This window comes from Crinia signifera, chromosome 12 (assembly GCF_055691185.1).
Source record: "Crinia signifera chromosome 12, ASM5569118v1, whole genome shotgun sequence".
Taxonomy (NCBI): Eukaryota; Metazoa; Chordata; class Amphibia; order Anura; family Myobatrachidae; genus Crinia; species Crinia signifera.
In genome coordinates, this window is record NC_139228.1 from 72,932,598 (window position 1) to 72,955,552 (window position 22,955).

At 41.9% G+C, this 22,955-nt stretch overlaps 1 protein-coding gene across 2 annotated transcripts in view; it reads left to right on the forward strand.

Annotated features, from left to right (window-relative positions):
* POLE2 (DNA polymerase epsilon 2, accessory subunit) overlaps positions 1–22,955 on the forward strand; it is a 46,151-nt gene that overhangs the window by 15,440 nt on the left and 7,756 nt on the right. For both annotated transcript variants that reach the window (XM_083166642.1, XM_083166641.1), the window contains exons 11-16: positions 6,655–6,827; positions 17,814–17,903; positions 18,633–18,687; positions 18,833–18,892; positions 19,056–19,133; positions 20,117–20,225. In XM_083166642.1, the coding sequence (XP_083022768.1) occupies positions 6,655–6,827; positions 17,814–17,903; positions 18,633–18,687; positions 18,833–18,892; positions 19,056–19,133; positions 20,117–20,225 (565 nt within the window). The remainder of the gene's footprint in view (positions 1–6,654; positions 6,828–17,813; positions 17,904–18,632; positions 18,688–18,832; positions 18,893–19,055; positions 19,134–20,116; positions 20,226–22,955) is intronic.

Consider the following 22,955-nt stretch of genomic DNA (forward strand, 5'->3'; position numbering starts at 1 on the left):
AGAGAGAGATAGAGAGAGAGAGAGAGAGAGATAGTGACAGATTGTGCTATATATTTTTTATATAACTGACTGCTGCCCCCTCCTTTTGTGCTGATCAGTATAAATTAACTGATCAGCAACTTTTTGGGGGCGCAGGTTTTTTTTTATATATAGATATACCTGTCAGTGCTGCTGCTGCAGTGTCATAGAGTGATAGATAGTGAGAGATAGAGAGATAGAGAGAGATAGTGACAGAGAGTGATAGAGAGTGCTAAATTTTGTGTCTGCTGCCCCCGCCTTTTGTGCTGATCACTATATCTGAGGTGATCAGCAACTTTTTTGGGGGTACAGAGGTTTTTTTTTTTTTATATATACCTGTCAGTTGCACTGTCAGTTGCACCAAAGGTTGTGCACCTGCTGCACCTCACTGGTAATCAGTGTCGCATCACTGATCACCTTTTTTTTTTGTGTGTGTGCTGTGGGGTCTTTTTTTAATTTTTTTTTTACACACACTGTGATTTTGTGGGTGTCCTGTGGCCGCTGTGCGCTGATCAGTGACGTACATCACTGATCATCTTTTTCGGCACAGGGTTGATCTATTTTTTTTTTTTTTTTGATCAAATTCCTGTTGCCTTTGAGCGCTGTTCAGTGACAGACGTTACTGACCAACATCTGTGCTCAATTTTTGGCGCAGGACCTTTTTTTTTTTTTTTTTTTAACCCCTTCAATTTTTTATTTTTAACCCCTTCATTTTTTTTTTTTTATTATTGGTATAAACTATTTTTTTTTTTTCTGCACTACATACACACTACACACTACATACCCCCCGGGTTGAAATAAAGTTTGTACCCCCCCCTACACTATACACGTGTTGAAACATTTCACTACCAGTAACACAAAAATAAAAATGGCATCCCAAATGTCCTCCCAAATGTCCTCCCAAATGTCCTCCCAGTCATCCAGGAGAATGTATTCAGTGGAGGAGGCATATGCCATGCTTGCCTCTGACTCAGACACAGCCAGTGATGCAAGCGGGGAATTTGAAGGATTCGTCTTAAGCTCCTCTTCCTCCTCTGGTGATGAGGGACCCCCTCAAAGACGCCCCCGTAGAGCAGCTGAGACCCCCCCCCCCAACAATTGATCTCGTATGGACCCCACCACCAGACAATTTTGAGCCCCAGGTTCCTGAGTTTTTGGCCATGCCAGGAATCAAATTTGATTCCACAGGTCTCAGAGAAATTGACTTTTTCAAATTATTTTTCTCTGATGATTTTATAAATTTAATGGTGGACCAAACTAATTTATATGCCCAGCAGTTTATTGCTCAAAACCCCACGTCATCATTTGCTAGGTGGACCCCTGTAGATGCAGTAGAGATGATGACGTTTTGGGGTCTGGTGTTTCATATGGGCATAGTAAAAAAGCCAGAAATTAGGCAATATTGGAGTACAGATGTTCTGTACAGTACTCCATTTTACCGTATGGCCATGACCCGGACTCGATTTGAGACAATTCTTAAATTTATACATTACACCGATAATGCACAGTGCCCACCCAGAGATGATCCCACCTTTGACCGGCTATTCAAAGTCAGGCCGGTCATTGATCATTTCAGTGCCAAATTTGAAGAGGTGTACATCCCTGAAAAATTTATTTGTATCGACGAGTCCCTTATACATTTTAAAGGAAGGGTTAAATTCCGCCAGTACCTTCCCAGTAAGAGGGCAAGGTATGGCATAAAAATGTATAAACTGTGTGAAAGCACCTCAGGGTACACCCACAGGTTTAGGGTTTATGAAGGGAAGGATTCAAGAATTGAACCGCCAGAATGCCCCCCCTCCCTCGTAGGTGTTAGTGGGAAAATTGTCTGGGATTTAGTGCACCCCTTCCTGGATAAAGGTTATCACCTCTATGTGGATAACTTTTACACTAGCATCCCCCTGTTTAAGGCCCTTGGTTCAAGAGGTACAGCAGCTTGCGGTACTGTGCGCAAGAACCAAAGAGGCCTCCCAAAAACGCACATTGCCCAAGTAATGAGAAGGGGTGAAAGCAGGGGAATATGCAACGAAAATATGTTGTTGGTCAAATATAAGGACAAGAGGGATGTCCTTATACTGACAACAATTCACGGAGACAGTACCACCTCCGTCCCTGTACGAGGTACCAGTACCCACACCTCCAAACCTAATTGTATCCTGGATTACAATAGGTACATGGGCGGAGTGGATCTTTCAGATCAGGTACTGAAGCCGTACAGTGCCCTGCGGAAAACAAAAATCTGGTACAAGAAGGTGGCCGTGTATATCATCCAGATGGCACTGTATAACGCTTACGTGCTATTCCGTTCTACCGGCCAGAGGGGGACATTTATGCACTTTCAAGAGGAAGTCATAAAGGGCCTAATATTTGGGAACCAGCAGGCAGAGGGCCCCAGTACTTCTAGTACTGGCCCCCGTATTGTACCAGGGCAGCATTTTCCTGATGAAATCCCCTCCACTGGAAAAAAGGGCAGGACACAAAAAAGGTGCAAAGTTTGCTATAAAAAGGGAATAAGAAAGCAAACTATTTTCCAGTGTGACACTTGCCCCGACAAACCCGGCCTATGTATAAAGGAGTGTTTTAAAATATACCACACATCTATGGAATATTAGGTTCATAATTTCACCGTGCTTCGGGGGTCTTGCTAATGCCACATAGCACCCACCATTCATTCCACCAGAATCTGAGCCGCAAAATCCAAAAATCACTCCTTCCCTTCTGAGTCCTGCCATGCACCCAACTGGTATTTTTTGGTCACATGTGAGGCATTGCCGTACTTGGGAGATATTGGGGCACAGATTTTGGGGTGCTTTTTCTCCTTCATTCCTTGTGAAAATGAAAAATTTTGAGCCAGAACTGCATTTTTGTGTAAAAAAAATGTAATTTTTCATGTTCACTGCCCAGTTTTATCAAAATTGGTGAAACCCCTGGGGGTTTGAAATGTACACTATACCCCTAGATGAATTCCCTGAGGGGTGTAGTTTGCAAAATGGGGTCACTTGTGGGGGGGTTCCACTGTATTGGTGCTTTGGGGGTCTTGCTAATGCGACATAGCACCCACCATCATTCCACCAGAATTTGTGCTGCAAACTCCAAATATCACTCCTTCCCTTCTGAGTCCTGCCACTTTTTGGTCACACATGAGGCATTGCCGTACTCGGGAGAAATTGGGGCACAGATTTTGGGGTGCTTTGTCTCCTTCATTCCTTCTGAAAATGAAAAATTTTGAGCCAGAACTGCATTTTTGTGTAAAAAAATGTAATTTTTCATTTTCACTGCCCACTTGTATCAAAATTGGTGAAACCCCTGGGGGTTTGAAATGTACACTATACCCCTAGATGAATTCCCTGAGGGGTGTACTTCGCAAAATGGGGTGACTTGTGGGGGGGTTCCACTGTATTGGTGCAACATAGCACCCACCATTCATTCCACCAAAATCTGTGCTTCAAAATCCAAAAATCACTCCTTCCCTTCTGAGTCCTGCCATGCACCCAACTGGTATTTTTTGTTCACATGTGAGGCATTGCCGTACTCTGGAGAAATTGGGGCACAGATTTTGGGGTGCCTTTTCTCCTTCATACCTTCTGAAAATGAAAAATTTTGAGCCAGAACTGCATTTTTGTGTAAAAAAATGTAATTTTTCATGTTCACTGCCCACTTGTATCAAAATTGGTGAAACCCCTGGGGGTTTGAAATGTACACTATACCCCTAGATGAATTCCCTGAGGGGTGTAGTTTGCAAAATGGGGTCACTTGTGGGGGGGTTCCACTGTATTGGTGCTTTGGGGGTCTTGCTAATGCGACATAGCACCCACCAAAATTCCACCAGAATCTGAGCTGCAAAATCCAAAAATCACTCCTTCCCTTCGGAGACCTGCCATGCACCCAACTGGTATTTTTTGGTCACATGTGAGGCATTGCCGTACTCTGGAGAAATTGGGGCACAGATTTTGGGGTGCTTTTTCTCCTTCATACCTTCTGAAAATGAAAAATTTTGAGCCAGAACTGCATTTTTGTGTAAAAAAATGTAATTTTTCATGTTCACTGCCCACTTGTATCAAAATTGGTGAAACCCCTGGGGGTTTGAAATGTACACTATACCCCTAGATGAATTCCCTGAGGGGTGTAGTTTGCAAAATGGGGTCACTTGTGGGGGGGTTCCACTGTCTTGGTGCTTGGGGGGTCTTGCTAATGCGACATAGCACCCACCAAAATTCCACCAGAATCTGAGCTGCAAAATCCAAAAATCACTCCATACCTTCTGAGTCCTGCCATGCACCCAACTGGTATTTTTTGGTCACATGTGAGGCATTGCCGTACTCGGGAGAAATTGGGGCACAGATTTTGGGGTGCTTTTTCTCCTTCATACCTTCTGAAAATGAAAAATTTTGAGCCAGAACTGCATTTTTGTGTAAAAAAATGTAATTTTTCATGTTCACTGCCCACTTGTATCAAAATTGGTGAAACCCCTGGGGGTTTGAAATGTACACTATACCCCTAGATGAATTCCCTGAGGGGTGTAGTTTGCAAAATGGGGTCACTTGTGGGGGGGTTCCACTGTCTTGGTGCTTGGGGGGTCTTGCTAATGCGACATAGCACCCACCAAAATTCCACCAGAATCTGAGCTGCAAAATCCAAAAATCACTCCTTCCCTTCTGAGTCCTGCCATGCACCCAACTGGTATTTTTTGGTCACATGTGAGGCATTGCCGTACTCGGGAGAAATTGGGGCACAGATTTTGGGGTGCTTTTTCTCCTTCATACCTTCTGAAAATGAAAAATTTTGAGCCAGAACTGCATTTTTGTGTAAAAAAATGTAATTTTTCATTTTCACTGCCCACTTGTATCAAAATTGGTGAAACCCCTGGGGGTTTGAAATGTACACTATACCCCTAGATGAATTCCCTGAGGGGTGTACTTTGCAAAATGGGGTGACTTGTGGGGGGGTTCCACTGTATTGGTGCAACATAGCACCCACCATTCATTCCACCAAAATCTGTGCTGCAAAATCCAAAAATCACTCCTTCCCTTCTGAGTCCTGCCATGCACCCAACTGGTATTTTTTGTTCACATGTGAGGCATTGCCATACTCGGGAGAAATTGGGGCACAGATTTTGGGGTGCTTTTTCTCCTTCATACCTTCTGAAAATGAAAAATTTTGAGCCAGAACTGAATTTTTGTGTAAAAAAATGTAATTTTTCATTTTCACTGCCCACTTGTATCAAAATTGGTGAAACCCCTGGGGGTTTGAAATGTACACTATACCCCTAGATGAATTCCCTGAGGGGTGTAGTTTGCAAAATGGGGTCACTTGTGGGGGGGTTCCACTGTATTGGTGCTTGGGGGGTCTTGCTAATGCGACATAGCACCCACCAAAATTCCACCAGAATCTGAGCTGCAAAATCCAAAAATCACTCCTTCCCTTCTGAGTCCTGCCATGCACCCAACTGGTATTTTTTGTTCACATGTGAGGCATTGCCGTACTCGGGAGAAATTGGGGCACAGATTTTGGGGTGCTTTGTCTCCTTCATTCCTTGTGAAAATGAAAAATTTTGAGCCAGAACTGCATTTTTGTGTAAAAAATGTAATTTTTCATTTTCACTGCCCAGTTGTACCACAATTGGTGAAACCCCTGGGGGTTTGAAATGTACACTATACCCCTAGATGAATTCCCTGAGGGGTGTAGTTTGCAAAATGGGGTAACTTGTGGGGGGGTTCCTAAATTTTAGCATCTTATGGTGCCTAGAAACCTACATGGTGCCTAAAAAATAATCTCATAAAAAGGAGGCTCCAAAATCAAGTAGGTGCTCCTTCTATTATGAAGCCTGTGGTTTGGTCAACGTGCACACTAGGGCCACATATAGGATATTTTTGAAAACAAAAGAATTGGGGGAATCAATTTTTAGTCACATTTCTCTAGTAAAATGTACTGTGTTCCTTAGAAAAATGTATTAAAATTGCAAATCTGCAAAAAAAATGAAATTTTGAAATTTCACCTACACTTTGTTTTAATTCCTGTGAAACACCTAAAGGGTTAACAAACTTCCAAAATGCTGTTTTGAATACTGTGAGGGGTGCAGTTTTTGAAATGGCATCATTTATGGGGGTGTCTCACATACAAGTCCCTCAAAGTCATATCAGAACTGAACTGGTCCCTAAAAAAATCAGTGTTTGAAATTTTCTTGAAAATTTGAGAATTTGCTATTCATATTGTAAGCCTCCTAGTGTCCAAAAAAATTAAAAGGAAGTTGAAATAATGATGGAAACATAAAGTAGACATATGGTCTATGTTAGTTATTAACTATTTTGAGAGGTATGATTATTTGTCTCACAAGCAGAAAATTTAACATTTTGCAAATCGCTAAATTTTCCATTTTTTCACGACATTTTGGTATTTTTCACAAAAAAACACAGACTGTATCGACCCAAATATACCACTAATTTGAAGTACAATGTGTCACGAAAAAACTATCTCAAAATCACTGGGATAAGTAAAAGCAAAAAAAAGTTATCCCCACTTAAGTGAGACATGTCAGATTTGAAAAAAATGGCTCTGTCAGGAACGCAAAAACTAGCTCTGTCAGGAAGGGGTTAAAGATATCAAAGATAACTAATTTGAGTATTTTTGCTTTCTTAGGGCATATTACGGCAATATGAATTTTTTTGGCGGGCCCTCTTCAACGTCCGTGAAGGCTTCTGTAAAACTGAAACAGCTGGAGGAAGAGAATGAGGACGCCATGTTTGTGTTTTTATCGGATGTCTGGTTGGACCAGGTGGAGGTGATAGAGAAGCTTCATACCATGTTTTCAGGTATCTGCACATGTCTCTACCTGTCACTCTTAGGAGTGCGCTAAAGGGGAACTCTCCAAAATATGATGACAAATCCAAACATGCGGAAACGCTAATGCCGATCTCCTAAGTATCCGTGGCTTGCGTGTGGGCGACCACATTTTTCACTCTCTGAACACTAGGAGAACCAGTCTCTGTGCACATGACAGTAGAGAACGCTGTAAAGATTCCTCTGCTCTGACTGACACCAGTATCTTATTGTTGCTATATAATGCAGCGAGCATGAGCCAGCTCAGAGGGAAACTGAGGAAGCAGCCTCAAGCTCAGTGGTGGCATGTTACCAGTGGGGGAGGAGCTGGTGCCTGGGTAGCATCCTCTGCATTGGCAGGTGGCAGGATAAGGCGGGGTTAATGATTGCCTTATGGTGTAATGATTGATGTCTGAGAATAGGGCCCGGTATTAAGTCTGATTGTGGGGTTAATTTTGATGACCGATAATGGGGGGGCGATGTGATAATGAGGGGATGCGCTGAATATTTGCCACATGGATTGGCAGGATTTGGGGGTACAGTGGAGGAAGCACTGGCAGGATAATGAGGATACTGTGGAGAGGGGTGAATGGGGGTTTAAAGGGTGGGAGGCAAGATGAAAAATGAGACCGGTTGTGGAGATAGAGGGAATATGATGTAGATTAAATGGGAGTTCATGTTAATTTAAAAGAATAACACATAGAAAGCAAGTTGGAGGCAGGGCCTTCTCAATGTACAATATAGGTAGGCTGGGCAGATGTGCTGGGCCCTATGATTCTAAGTGCCTTCAAGTAGGGGCGGGCTGGGCCAGGGTGCGTCTGCATCCTGGGCTAGTGCCTCCGGCAGAGTAAGCTGACTGTCCACTCTGATTGTGAATTACACCCAATGAGAACATAAATCACACACATAGAAAAAGAAGACTCTTTTTTGGGGGGGCACGCTTTGAATATTAGTGTATGCGTAGAAAGAAACTGTATGGCATTGAACAACTGATTAGTAATTAAGACTTAACTTTTAATTCAATTATCTAAAATTCTTGCGTTTTTAGAACATAGAGATAAGTATTATCATATTAACCCCTTCCCGACAATTGACGTACATTTACGTCATGGTCGGGAAGTACTTCCCGACACAGGGCGTAAATGTACGTCATGGCTTGTAACTGTCACCGCGTCTATAGACGCGGTGACAGTTTCAACATGTCTGCTGTCCCTGACAGCAGACATGTCCGTGCATGCCCAGGGGGGGCTGCGATGCCGCCCCCCCGTCGGCGATCGCTGTGATTGGCTGTTCAGTGTGAACAGCCATTCACAGCGTTTTCCTGTGTCACCGGCGAATAAGGTTCGCCGGTGACACGGGATCGGAGGTGATTGGTGCTGTAAAGTACAGCACCAATCACCGCGGGGTGTAAGGGTGACACTGGTGTCACCCCACCTCACCCCGCCCGCCCCCAAAGGCCGTGATTGGTTCGTCGGACCGACGGACCAATCACAGCCAAGGAGGGGGATTTAAACTAACGGTGACTGCACTGCAGACGCCATTCCGGTCTGGAATTGCGTGCAGTGCGGTCACCGTGCCTAGCTGCCGCAGTATACTGACCTGAACCTTGCCAAATACTTACCTGATCCTTGCAAATACCTTGCCTGATCACTGCTTCATCACTGCTTGTAGTGTGCTGGATGCTTCCTGGATCCTGTTACTTGTGACTTCCTGTGTTGTGAACTTGTGCTGCTGCAGTGTAATAGCGTTAGATAGAGAGAGATAGAGAGAGATAGTGTCAGAGAGTGCTATATTTTGTGCTGCTGCAGTGTGATATAGTTATAGATAGAGAGATAGAGAGAGATAGAGAGAGATAGAGAGGCCTAGTGACAGAGAGTGCTATATTTTGTGCTGCTGCAGTGTGATAGTTATAGATAGAGAGATAGATAGAGAGAGAGAGATAGAGATAGTGACAGATTGTGCTATATATTTTTTATATAACTGACTGCTGCCCCCCCTTTTGTGCTGATCAGTATAAATTAACTGATCAGCAACTTTTTGGGGGCGCAGGTTTTTTTTTATATATATATATATATACACCTGTCACTGCTGCTGCTGCAGTGTCATAGAGTGATAGATAGTGAGAGATAGAGAGATAGAGAGAGATAGTGACAGAGAGTGCTAAATTTTGTGTCTGCTGCCCCCGCCTTTTGTGCTGATCACTATATCTGAGGTGATCAGCAACTTTTTGGGGGTGCAGAGGTTTTTTTTTTTTATATATACCTGTCAGTTGCTGCCAGTTGCACTGTCAGTTGCACCAAAGGTTGTGCACCTGCTGCCCCTCACTGGTAATCAGTGTCGCATCACTGATCACCTTTTTTTTTTTTGTGGGTGCTGTGGGGTCTTTTTTTAATTTTTTTTTTACACACACTGTGATTTTGTGGGTGTCCTGTGGCCACTGTGCGCTGATCAGTGACGTACATCACTGATCAGCTTTTTCGGCACAGGGTTGATCTATTTTTTTTTTTTTTTTATCAAATTCCTGTTGCCTTTGAGCGCTGTTCAGTGACGGACGTTACTGACCAACATCTGTGCTCAATTTTTGGCGCAGGACCTTTTTTTTTTTTTTAACCCCTTAAATTTCTTTTTTTTTAACCCCTTCAATTTTTTTTTTCTGCACTACATACACACTACACACTACATACCCCCCGGGTTGAAATAACGTTTGTACCCCCCCCTACACTATACACGTGTTGAAACATTTCACTACCAGTAACACAAAAATAAAAATGGCATCCCAAATGTCATCCCAGTCATCTAGAAGAATGTATTCAGCGGAGGAGGCATATGCCATGCTTGCCTCTGACTCTGACACAGCCAGTGAGGCAAGCGGGGAATTTGAAGGATTCGTCTTAAGCACCTCTTCCTCCTCTGGTGATGAGGGACCCCCTCAAAGACGCCCCCGTAGAGCAGCTGAGACCCCCCCCCCCAATAATTGATCTCGTATGGACCCCACCACCAGACAATTTTGAGCCCCAGGTTCCTGAGTTTTTGGCCATGCCAGGAATCCAATTTGATTCCACAGGTCTCAGAGAAATTGACTTTTTCAAATTATTTTTCTCTGATGATTTTATAAATTTAATGGTGGACCAAACTAATTTATATGCCCAGCAGTTTATTGCTCAAAACCCCACGTCATCATTTGCTAGGTGGACCCCTGTAGATGCAGTAGAGATGATGACGTTTTGGGGTCTGGTGTTTCATATGGGCATAGTAAAAAAGCCAGAAATTAGGCAATATTGGAGTACAGATGTTCTGTACAGCACCCCATTTTACCGTATGGCCATGCCCCGGGCTCGATTTGAGACGATCCTTAAATTTTTGCATTACAACGATAATGCACAGTGCCCACCCAGAGATGATCCCACCTTTGACCGGCTATTCAAAGTCAGGCCGGTCATTGATCATTTAAGTGGCAAATTTGAAGACATGTACATCCCAGATAAATTCATTTGCATAGACGAGTCATATACATTTTAAAGGAAGGGTTAAATTCCGCCAGTACCTTCCCAGTAAGAGGGCAAGGTATGGCATAAAAATGTATAAGCTGTGTGAAAGCACCTCAGGGTACACTCACAGGTTTAGGGTATATGAAGGGAAGGATTCAAGAATTGAACCGCCAGAATGCCCCCCCTCCCTCGTAGGTGTTAGTGGAAAAATTGTCTGGGATTTAGTGCACCCCTTCCTGGATAAAGGTTATCACCTCTATGTGGATAACTTTTACACTAGCATCCCCCTGTTTAAGGCCCTTGGTTCAAGAGGTACAGCAGCTTGCGGTACTGTGCACAAGAACCAAAGAGGCCTCCCAAAAACGCACATTGCCCAAGTAATGAGAAGGGGTGAAAGCAGGGGAATATGCACCGAAAATATGTTGTTGGTCAAATATAAGGACAAGAGGGATGTCCTTATACTGACAACAATTCACGGAGACAGTACCACCTCCGTCCCTGTACGAGGTACCAGTACCCACACCTCAAAACCTAATTGTATCCTGGATTACAATAGGTACATGGGCGGAGTGGATCTTTCAGATCAGGTACTGAAGCCGTACAGTGCCCTGCGGAAAACAAAAATCTGGTACAAGAAGCTGGCCGTGTATATCATCCAGATGGCACTGTATAACGCTTACGTGCTATTCCGTTCTACCGGCCAGAGGGGGACATTTATGCACTTTCAAGAGGAAGTCATAAAGGGCCTAATATTTGGGAACCAGCAGGCAGAGGGCCCCAGTACTTCTAGTACTGGCCCCCGTATTGTACCAGGGCAGCATTTTCCTGATGAAATCCCCTCCACTGGAAAAAAGGGCAGGACACAAAAAAGGTGCAAAGTTTGCTATAAAAAGGGAATAAGAAAGCAAACTATTTTCCAGTGTGACACTTGCCCCGACAAACCCGGCCTATGTATAAAGGAGTGTTTTAAAATATACCACACATCTATGGATTATTAGGTTCATAATTTCACCGTGCTTCGGGGGTCTTGCTAATGCCACATAGCACCCACCATTCATTCCACCAGAATCTGAGCCGCAAAATCCAAAAATCACTCCTTCCCTTCTGAGTCCTGCCATGCACCCAACTGGTATTTTTTGGTCACATGTGAGGCATTGCCGTACTCGGGAGAAATTGGGGCACAGATTTTGGGGTGCTTTTTCTCCTTCATACCTTCTGAAAATGAAAAATTTTGAGCCAGAACTGCATTTTTGTGTAAAAAAATGTAATTTTTCATTTTCACTGCCCACTTGTATCAAAATTGGTGAAACCCCTGGGGGTTTGAAATGTACACTATACCCCTAGATAAATTCCCTGAGGGGTGTAGTTTGCAAAATGGGGTCACTTGTGGGGGGGTTCCACTGTATTGGTGCTTTGGGGGTCTTGCTAATGCGACATAGCACCCACCATCATTCCACCAGAATTTGTGCTGCAAAATCCAAATATCACTCCTTCCCTTCTGAGTCCTGCCACTTTTTGGTCACACATGAGGCATTGCCGTACTCGGGAGAAATTGGGGCACAGATTTTGGGGTGCTTTGTCTCCTTCATTCCTTCTGAAAATGAAAAATTTTGAGCCAGAACTGCATTTTTGTGTAAAAAAATGTAATTTTTCATTTTCACTGCCCACTTGTATCAAAATTGGTGAAACCCCTGGGGGTTTGAAATGTACACTATACCCCTAGATGAATTCCCTGAGGGGTGTACTTTGCAAAATGGGGTGACTTGTGGGGGGGTTCCACTGTATTGGTGCAACATAGCACCCACCATTCATTCCACCAAAATCTGTGCTGCAAAATCCAAAAATCACTCCTTCCCTTCTGAGTCCTGCCATGCACCCAACTGGTATTTTTTGGTCACATGTGAGGCATTGCCGTACTCGGGAGAAATTGGGGCACAGATTTTGGGGTGCTTTTTCTCCTTCATACCTTCTGAAAATGAAAAATTTTGAGCCAGAACTGCATTTTTGTGTAAAAAAATGTAATTTTTCATTTTCACTGCCCACTTGTATCAAAATTGGTGAAACCCCTGGGGGTTTGAAATGTACACTATACCCCTAGATGAATTCCCTGAGGGGTGTACTTTGCAAAATGGGGTCACTTGTGGGGGGGTTCCACTGTATTGGTGCTTGGGGGGTCTTGCTAATGCGACATAGCACCCACCAAAATTCCACCAGAATCTGAGCTGCAAAATCCAAAAATCACTCCTTCCCTTCTGAGTCCTGCCATGCACCCAACTGGTATTTTTTGGTCACATGTGAGGCATTGCCGTACTCGGGAGAAATTGGGGCACAGATTTTGGGGTGCTTTTTCTCCTTCATACCTTCTGAAAATGAAAAATTTTGAGCCAGAACTGCATTTTTGTGTAAAAAAAAAATGTAATTTTTTATTTTCACTGCCCACTTGTATCAAAGTTGGTGAAACCCCTGGGGGTTTGAAATGTACACTATACCCCTAGATGAATTCCCTGAGGGGTGTCGTTTGCAAAATGGGGTCACTTGTGGGGGGGTTCCACTGTATTGGTGCTTGGGGGGTCTTGCTAATGCGACATAGCACCCACCATTCATTCCACCAGAATCTGAGCTGCAAAATCCAAAAATCACTCCTTCCCTTCTGAGTCCTGCCATGCACCCAACTGGTATTTTTTGGTCACATGTGAGGCATTGCCGTACTCGGGAGAAATTGGGGCACAGATTTTGGGGTGCTTTTTCTCCTTCATACCTTCTGAAAATGAAAAATTTTGAGCCAGAACTGCATTTTTGTGTAAAAAAATGTAATTTTTCATTTTCACTGCCCACTTGTATCAAAATTGGTGAAACCCCTGGGGGTTTGAAATGTACACTATACCCCTAGATGAATTCCCTGAGGGCTGTAGTTTGCAAAATGGGGTCACTTGTGGGGGGGGTTCCACTGTATTGGTGCTTGGGGGGTCTTGCTAATGCGACATAGCACCCACCAAAATTCCACCAGAATCTGAGCTGCAAAATCCAAAAATCACTCCTTCCCTTCTGAGTCCTGCCATGCACCCAAATGGTATTTTTGGTCACATGTGAGGCATTGCCGTACTCGGGAGAAATTGGGGCACAGATTTTGGGGTGCTTTGTCTCCTTCATTCCTTGTGAAAATGAAAAATTTTGAGCCAGAACTGCATTTTTGTGTAAAAAATGTAATTTTGCATTTGCACAGCCCAGTTGTATCAAAATTGGTGAAACCCCTGGGGGTTTGAAATGTACACTATACCCCTAGATGAATTCCCTGAGGGGTGTAGTTTGCAAAATGGGGTCACTTGTGGGGGGGTTCCACTGTATTGGTGCTTGGGGGGTCTTGCTAATGCGACATAGCACCCACCAAAATTCCACCAGAATCTGAGCTGCAAAATCCAAAAATCACTCCTTCCCTTCTGAGTCCTGCCATGCACCCAAATGGTATTTTTTGGTCACATGTGAGGCATTGCCGTACTCGGGAGAAATTGGGGCACAGATTTTGGGGTGCTTTGTCTCCTTCATTCCTTGTGAAAATGAAAAATTTTGAGCCAGAACTGCATTTTTGTGTAAAAAAATTTAATTTTTCATTTTCACTGCCCAGTTGTACCACAATTGGTGAAACCCCTGGGGGTTTGAAATGTACACTATACCCCTAGATGAATTCCCTGAGGGGTGTAGTTTGCAAAATGGGGTCACTTGTGGGGGGGTTCCTAAATTTTAGCATCTTATGGTGCCTAGAAACCTACATGGTGCCTAAAAAATAATCTCATAAAAAGGAGGCTCCAAAATCAAGTAGGTGCTCCTTCTATTATGAAGCCTGTGGTTTGGTCAACGTGCACACTAGGGCCACATATAGGATATTTATGAAAACAAAAGAATTGGGGGAATCAATTTTCAGTCACATTTCTCTAGTAAAATGTACTGTGTTCCTTAGAAAAATGTATTAAAATTGCAAATCTGCAAAAAAAATGAAATTTTGAAATTTCACCTACACTTTGTTTTAATTCCTGTGAAACACCTAAAGGGTTAACAAACTTCCAAAATGCTGTTTTGAATACTGTGAGGGGTGCAGTTTTTGAAATGGTATCATTTATGGGGGTGTCTCACATACAAGTCCCTCAAAGTCACATCAGAACTGAACTGGTCCCTAAAAAAATCAGTGTTTGAAATTTTCTTGAAAATTTGAGAATTTGCTATTCATATTGTAAGCCTCCTAGTGTCCAAAAAAATTAAAAGGAAGTTGAAATAATGATGGAAACATAAAGTAGACATATGGTCTATGTTAGTTATTAACTATTTTGAGTGGTATGATTATTTGTCTCACAAGCAGAAAATTTAACATTTTGCAAATTGCTAAATTTTCCATTTTTTTACGACATTTTGGTATTTTTCACAAAAAAACACAGACTGTATCGACCCAAATTTACCACTAATTTGAAGTACAATGTGTCACGAAAAAACAATCTCAAAATCACTGGGATAAGTAAAAGCAAAAAAAAGTTATCCCCACTTAAGTGAGACATGTCAGATTTGAAAAAAAGGGCTCTGTCAGGAACGCAAAAACTGGCTCTGTCAGGAAGGGGTTAATAAATACAGACATGACATACAAAACACATAAAGAACACAAAACAATAGTTAAAGGCAAAAGACTACACCCCTGATTGTAGTAATTAAGAAGTTATAGCAAATAAAGCAGAGTATATCAATTTATGGCTAAATTGCATCTACAATATGATTGTGATTGCACTTTACAGTAAGATAGAGATATCACTCCCTAGTATAGCTCTAGAGAGAAGAGCAAATGTCCCCGGGAGCCAGCCTACAAAATTATTCAATTAAACACCTTATATCAATTATCTTTATATTTAAGTAGGTGTCCAAAGTATTAGCTGGTTCAAAACGTTAACTGCAGGTGAAATACATTTATCTCTAGTATTGCTAGTACTGTGTCAATTTCTAGCTTGCTACAGTATATAACAAATTTGTATCAACCTTTTGAGCAAACATAAATTGTAACAACGGAGTAATGATTTGGTTATATCCTTTGTCAAAAGGGAGAGAGAAATTAGGAGAAACAAAAAGACGGCTTTAATACCTTAGTTCTCACTATGTTTCTGCTGTCTTGCCATCATATTAATAATAGAGGGTGACCGATGAGAGAACAAAGGAGAGGTATTACATAGCCTGAAATTTGGCCAAAGAAAAGTATCTTTCTACTGTGCACGTCTATGGTTTACGGGATCAGCTGTTGCATATTTTCAGCAGTGCAGCCAAAGCCGGACCATGTACGTGAATGAGAGAAGATTGAAAGTTAAGTAAGTAGAGAGATAAAGTATTCACAAGAGAGAGATAATATAAGCAATTTATCTGGTTATCCAGGCGTCTAGGAGTAAATTATGTGACAGAGTGCTGGTACCTGTTTCTACTCCCTCATTAATTCCCCAAACATCATGCATCAGCGGATGATTGATAGGAAAAGAGGGGGAAAGAGTTGTGAGGAGGATGTGAGCAAGCCCCAGGGAGGGGCGAAACGCGTCTTCCTCGCCACCCGGCATCTAGACTACACCCCTGACACTAGCAGAGAATTGCACGCTAAGGAACTGGTCCTTTACAAGTCGCATAAAGCACACGGCACCCGCCGCACCGCTTATGCGGACCCACTGGGAGAAACTACCAGCCTTTTGAAGTTTGGTGATAAACTGCGCAGACAGATAAGACCTATACGATTTGCCTATTATGTGCTTTGAATTAGGAAATCTATCCTTTTAAATCCTCTCTCACTTGTGCACCCAGCCGGAGATCTACTGCACTGCCGTATCGAGCATCAGTTTATCTAGGCATGGTTTTTGCATGAGCAGCAGAAGGATCCTGTTTGGCCAAATCTATATCTCTGCCGCATCTCCAACTCTTTCCCCCTCTTTTCCTATCAATCATCCGCTGATGCATGATGTTTGGGGAATTAATGAGGGAGTAGAAACAGGTACCAGCACTCTGTCACATAATTTACTCCTAGACGCCTGGATAACCAGATAAATTGCTTATATTATCTCTCTCTTGTGAATACTTTATCTCTCTACTTACTTAACTTTCAATCTTCTCTCATTCACGTACATGGTCCGGCTTTGGCTGCACTGCTGAAAATATGCAACAGCTGATCCCGTAAACCATAGACGTGCACAGTAGAAAGATACTTTTCTTTGGCCAAATTTCAGGCTATGTAATACCTCTCCTTTGTTCTCTCATCGGTCACCCTCTATTATTAATATGATGGCAAGACAGCAGAAACACAGTGAGAACTAAGGTATTAAAGCCGTCTTTTTGTTTCTCCTAATTTCTCTCTCCCTTTTGACAAAGGATATAACCAAATCATTACTCCGTTGTTACAATTTATGTTGGCTCAAAAGGTTGATACAAATTTGTTATATACTGTAGCAAGCTAGAAATTGACACAGTACTAGCAATACTAGAGATAAATGTATTTCACCTGCAGTTAACGTTTTGAACCAGCTAATACTTTGGACACCTACTTAAATATAAAGATAATTGATATAAGGTGTTTAATTGAATAATTTTGTAGGCTGGCTCCCGGGGACATTCTCTCTTCTCTCTAGAGCTATACTAGGGAGTGATATCTCTATCTTACTGTAAAGTGCAATCACAATCATATTGTAGATGCAATTTAGCCCTAAATTGATATACTCTGCTTTAATTGCTATAACTTCTTAATTACTACAATCAGGGGTGTAGTCTTTTGCCTTTAACTATTGTTTTGTGTTCTTTATGTGTTTTGTATGTCATGTCTGTATTTATTAATATGATAATACTTATCTCTATGTTCTAAAAACGCAATAATTTTAGATAATTGAATTAAAAGTTAAGTCTTAATTACTAATCAGTTGTTCAATGCCATACAGTTTCTTTCTACGCATACACTAATATTTAAAGCGTGCCCCCAAAAAAGAGTCTTCTTTTTCTATGTGTATGATTTATGTTAACTCTGACTCTGGGGAGCACTTTCAACCTTATGAATTATAACACTGATGGCTATCAGGTTACTTAATTGGGATTTGGATTGAGACATAATTAACCCACTATATATTTCGACTAACTGTATGTTTTTGGTCGTGGTGGAGAATCCTGTGCGGGAACCAACCAAAAAATAACCCAATGAGAACAGCCAGGCAGCATTCACTACCCGTCTCACAGGCTGCTGAAAGGTACATGATGTCAGCTTGCTGATTGGCTAAAACTATCCACCAGTCAGCATTTACTACTATGTTGAACATATCTGGGACCCCTGTGGACAGAGCAGACAGCACCTAAGCATTTAGATTTGTAATGCTCTGTAAAACTAAAGTAAAACAAATGGCCATAGGCCCTTTAAGTTTAAATGCTGTATTCAAAATCACAAAACTTTACAATACTGCACAGTATAATTCTGGCAACGCTTCGGTTTTATCGTCCTATCAGGTTACTCCACAGCTCCTCCCACATGCTTCATCTTTTGCGGGAACTTTTCATCTGCGCCATACGGGAAAAACCAAATTAAAGCACTCAAAGGTATAGTAATGTCTATGGGAAAGTAGTAGTGGGTGGGGCAATGTGAAGCACTTTTGGTCCTTTATGATATTTGTTTTTGGATTATGTAAATGATGATGCCAATCGTGTCGATCATATCTAGATCATAAGGCAAAGCCATCAGCAAACTGTCACCTAGCCAGCTGCAACCAATCAGACCACACTAGCTATTATATATCCTGTAGCAATGGCTTGGAGCACACGTGCAATGTTTTACATGGTCTCACTAGAACATTTACTTAGGTGATGGTGCTTCATGTGTAGCTTGGCCTCTGCACCTCTCTGCATCCAGGAATGTATAATAGTTTAGTTGCCAGGGGTTACATGCTCTTTCCATGGGGGATTCCATTCCTCCCCACCATTACCATGAGTAGCAACGGCAATAGCTGGGCTTGCAAGCCAATCAGGAGCTTCCACTGATTGGCTGCTGAACCGCAAACTCTGATTGGCTCGTGAGCCGCCTTGAGTTTTGAAATAGCCACGCCACCGACCTTCTCTGATACACCTGGGTGGTTTGTCCACCGCTCTGCCCGGCTGTTTCCATTAACGCAACGTTAGCGCACCACTCAGCCCGGAGCAATCAGCTTCCTGGCACATCAGGTCGCCAAGAAGCAGATGTGACCTGGGCCCCAGGTTTTGTCGATCTCTTCTCTAACTGTTTATGGTACCCCAGACTTGTAAAACATGTTTTTGTCTTTCTATCACGATCAGACTCCTTTAAGAATCTAGCAGACGTGATCTGTGAATACCCGAACATACACAAAAGGTAACTTTTTTCCAACTTTATTCAGTTATAGTTTTATATTTGTGCACCTTTTGTGTTTCTGATGCTGTTAATGTCGGCGATGCTTGTGTAAACGCAAATCGGTTTTTCTCTTTCAATCATATTTTCCTTGTTTTATGTGTAACAGCAGCCGTTTTGTGTTCGTACCCGGTCCTGAGGACCCTGGGCCTGGCTTCATCTTGCCAAGGTACAGTCATGTTCTGTATTGTACTATTAGTTAATATGGTAATCTTCTAGCTGACTTCTAAGTCTACCTTATGTAGAATGATCACTTTTTTGTCATTCTTTTAATATTGTTGTTTAAGTTGTTGACGCCATGCTGACAGCAGAAAATGACCATCTTTTTCCAGACCTCCTGTAGCAGATCACATAACGGAAGACTTTCGGCAACGTGTGCCTTTCTCCATATTCACTACAAATCCATGCAGGTGGGTTTCCTGAGCGGCACAAGCCCCAAGTGTATTGTGTGATGTCATGGGTCTGTATTGTAACACTTGTCATTGCTGTCAGTGTTCACTCTAGGCTGTTTTAGCAAAGGGCTGCGCCCTGCCTGGTTTTTAAAGGGTGAAACACGTGCTGCCAGTTTAGCAGCACCCTGCTAAAACAGCCAGGCCCCGTGGGTCCCTGCCCTAGTGTGATTAGAGACCGTGCACATGTGTTGACCAGGGAGCTTCGAGTAGCTCGGAACCTCCCTACGTGCCGGGCACGCCTCCAACAGTGACATGAGCAGCCCACTTTAGTGGTCATCGGCTCGGACCCGCCCACATTAGTGAGGTTGGTGGGCATGGCCACTGAATGCTAGCTGTCCTCTTTCACCCTCCACCCTTTCCTACCATGATCCTAGAGTGATTCCATTACAGTGTTCTTAGGATGCCAGTATTGCACACAGTTCAACACATAAAAGCCCCGTACACATGGGGTGATGGAAGCCCTGTACTGAGTGATCTACATAAGGATAAATTGCTCAGCACACATCGCTAACACACATGCTATGCACCAGCGATGTGTGCTAATCATTGTCCTCTGGTGAGAACACTGGCGATTGGATTCGATTTTGACTGCAGTCAAGGTCTGGTCAGACGATGGACGATGGATTGACACACGGCGCAATCTAGACAGATCGCTTAGAAAATAGCCCAAGATCGCTACGTGTGTATGGGCATTTACTCTTTGTCAATAACGTTACTCCTGCTGCAAAATGTGTTTCCTCACCTGAAAGTGAAAACGATGGGAGGCTTTCTTTATTGTTCAGCAGAATCTGTGGTTCTCTCCAAGCTTTAGTGTTCCCCCTAACAGGCCATAGTGCGCCAGAGATTCTTCTGCCTGAACGGGCTGGTTTTTATCCAATAGCTTGCGATCATGTGACTAAGTAATATGTACAGCCTTGTAATTGCTGTGATTTATGTGGCAGAATTCAGTACTGCACGCAGGAAATAGTGGTCTTCCGGGAGGATCTGGTGAATAAAATGTGCCGGAATTGTGTACGCTTCCCTAGCAGCAGTTTGGATATTCCCAGTCATGTAAGTGGTTTTCGAATTTACCATATGTATATCTGTATTAATATTCTTTACTGTAATATAGATTCATCTGAAATAAGACAATGTAGTGCAAGCATGTATACTGTAAAAGTTGGTACAGGTTGAGTATCAATTATAAGGGACTTTTACAGTTTTGGGATTTTTTTTTAACACACTTACCTGGTCCCTCGGCGGCCCTCAGGATCCTCTTCAGTGGTAAAAGAGAAAAAAGAGAAAAGATTGTCTTCTTTTTTTGGCGCACAGAAAAGAGAATAGAATAGTTCAAGTATTTGTTATGATATTTTTAATAAAATTCAACTTTTAATTTATTTGTTATTTAAAACTGCATATTTAGTGAAATATTGATGCAATAAACAAAAGATTCTTTTAAAAACGGTGTCAGTGTGTCTTACTATGATCCTTTTATTTGGCTTTGTTCAGAGACTTGTGTTGAAATTATATTTAGATATCCAGACAATTTATCTCATCATGTGTACTCGTTACGAGCGATTTTTATATATATTGATGCAATATTCCTCAATGGGTTAAATTTGCATCAAAAGGATCCTTTTTGTCTGGTAATCCTCATTCAGAGACATGTATTTGAGACTGTTTCTGGATATCTATTCCATTTATCTCACCATGTGTATTTATACAAACAATTGTTGCAAATATTGATACAATTGATACAATACTTCCTCAATGGGTAATGGTTGTATCAGAAAGATCCTTCTCATCTATTTCATACTCTATGGATATATCAATGAATATTTATATCAATCCTAGAGGGATGGGAAGGTATCAACAGACAGATTTTTTGTATTAACTGTCTTGTCTTGTTTTGCACATGTGACGATATATATAATAAAGTTTATATTTATTCAACAGCATATAGCTCTGATTTTGTCTTGAGTGTTTAACTTTCTGTTTGGGATTGTGACCTTTTCAGCATCTATGCTGTACAGCGCCCGTGAGTTTGTATAGTGTAAACACAATATTTATTGGCCTTGAAAAAACTGCCTTTGTGAAACGCGCGTCGGCGTCTCGGGCAGTGTGTCTATAAAAATGTCTAACTGATTTGTCTGTATGTTATGTAAGATAGGGAAGACCTAATACGCAAATTAGCATCAGCACCTTTAGAATTAATATGTACAGCGCTGTCTGTGTTTGTAAAAGATAAGGTACCAACACGCTGAAAACTAAGAGCGCATTGGTTACCTGGCGGTGTTCATTAATTACACAACGCCCCGACCAACAGAGGATAACTGTGTTTATTTGAACTATCTATCAGCCCTCTATTAAGCAGCAATATAGCTGTGACCCAGTGATGGGTAGAAATTAAACTATATAATGCCGTCAGTTACTAGGATCATTACAACGCTGTTTGCAAGTAAAATTACACTTACTTGAAAACTCTGTTAAATCTGTTTAAAATAATAACGCAGCTGTGATCCAGCTACAAGTATAAATTAAGCTATACAACGCTGGCATCAATCACTTTGAACGCGCTGCCAGCTCACCATAAATTAACAACGTAGCTGAGGATAACTGTGTCTATCTGAACTTCTTATCAGCCCTCTATTAAGCAGTAACATAGTTGTGACCCAGCGACGGGTACAAACTAAACCACATAACGCCGTCAGTTACTAGGATTATTACAACGCTTTTTTTCAAGTAAAATTATACTTATTTGAAACCTTGTTAAATCTGTTTTAAAAATAACGCAGCCATGACCTAGCAACAAGTATAAATTAAACTATACAACGCTGGTACCAATCCCATTGGATGCGCTGCAAGCTCATTATAAATCAGTAACGCAGCTATGACCCAAAAACGTGTATAAATTAAACTATACAAACGCTGTCATTTGGGGCGGTTAAATCGCAACTATTTGAACTTGAGGTCAGCCCGTTACAATTTAACAACACACCTGTTACTCAGTAGCGTGTATAAATTGATCCATATAACGTTGGCATTAATTGGAGTAAAAAAAGCACCTATCTGTATTTATTGCAGTAACGCAGAGATTAGTAAGCGGTGGATATTACACAAAATCATACACCCGCCACTAGCCTATTACAAACTCATAATGCAGTTGTTACCCAGCGGCGTGTATAAATTAAATTATACAAACGCTGACATTAATTGAGGAAAAAACTGCATATATATGAACTCGCTATTTAAGTTGCTATAAATTAATAACGCAGAGGTGCGTACAAATATAATAAACGCTATTATTAAATGAGTAATCACACAAGAGCTATATAAATTGGAAATCCATAACGCTATCATTAATCAAGAGGAAACGGCATTATATGCTGAGCAGACTGTGAGCCCATTGGGAATAAATATTAGAGGTGGGACCCAGTGATACGGGCAAAGTGAAACCCTATATAACGTTATTGGTAACAGAATAAGAGTGTATGTATTTCAATTCGCTGACTGACAATACACCATACAACAAAAGTGCAATCATTTCCCAACGACGGGTGTATGAAATTATACAACGTCGTAACTAATAGAGGAAACTGCTTATAGCTGAACCAACATTTATCAAATGAATAGGGTAACTATCACCCAGCAGCGTGTGGAAATTAGACAACGCTGCAATCTATAAAGGAAGTTTGTATATTTATATGTAAAAGTCACCAACACGCTATTAAATAGTGCAGTTGTTACCCAACGGCGCAAATTATATAGCACCGTATTAATAGAGGAAAACTGCATATATCA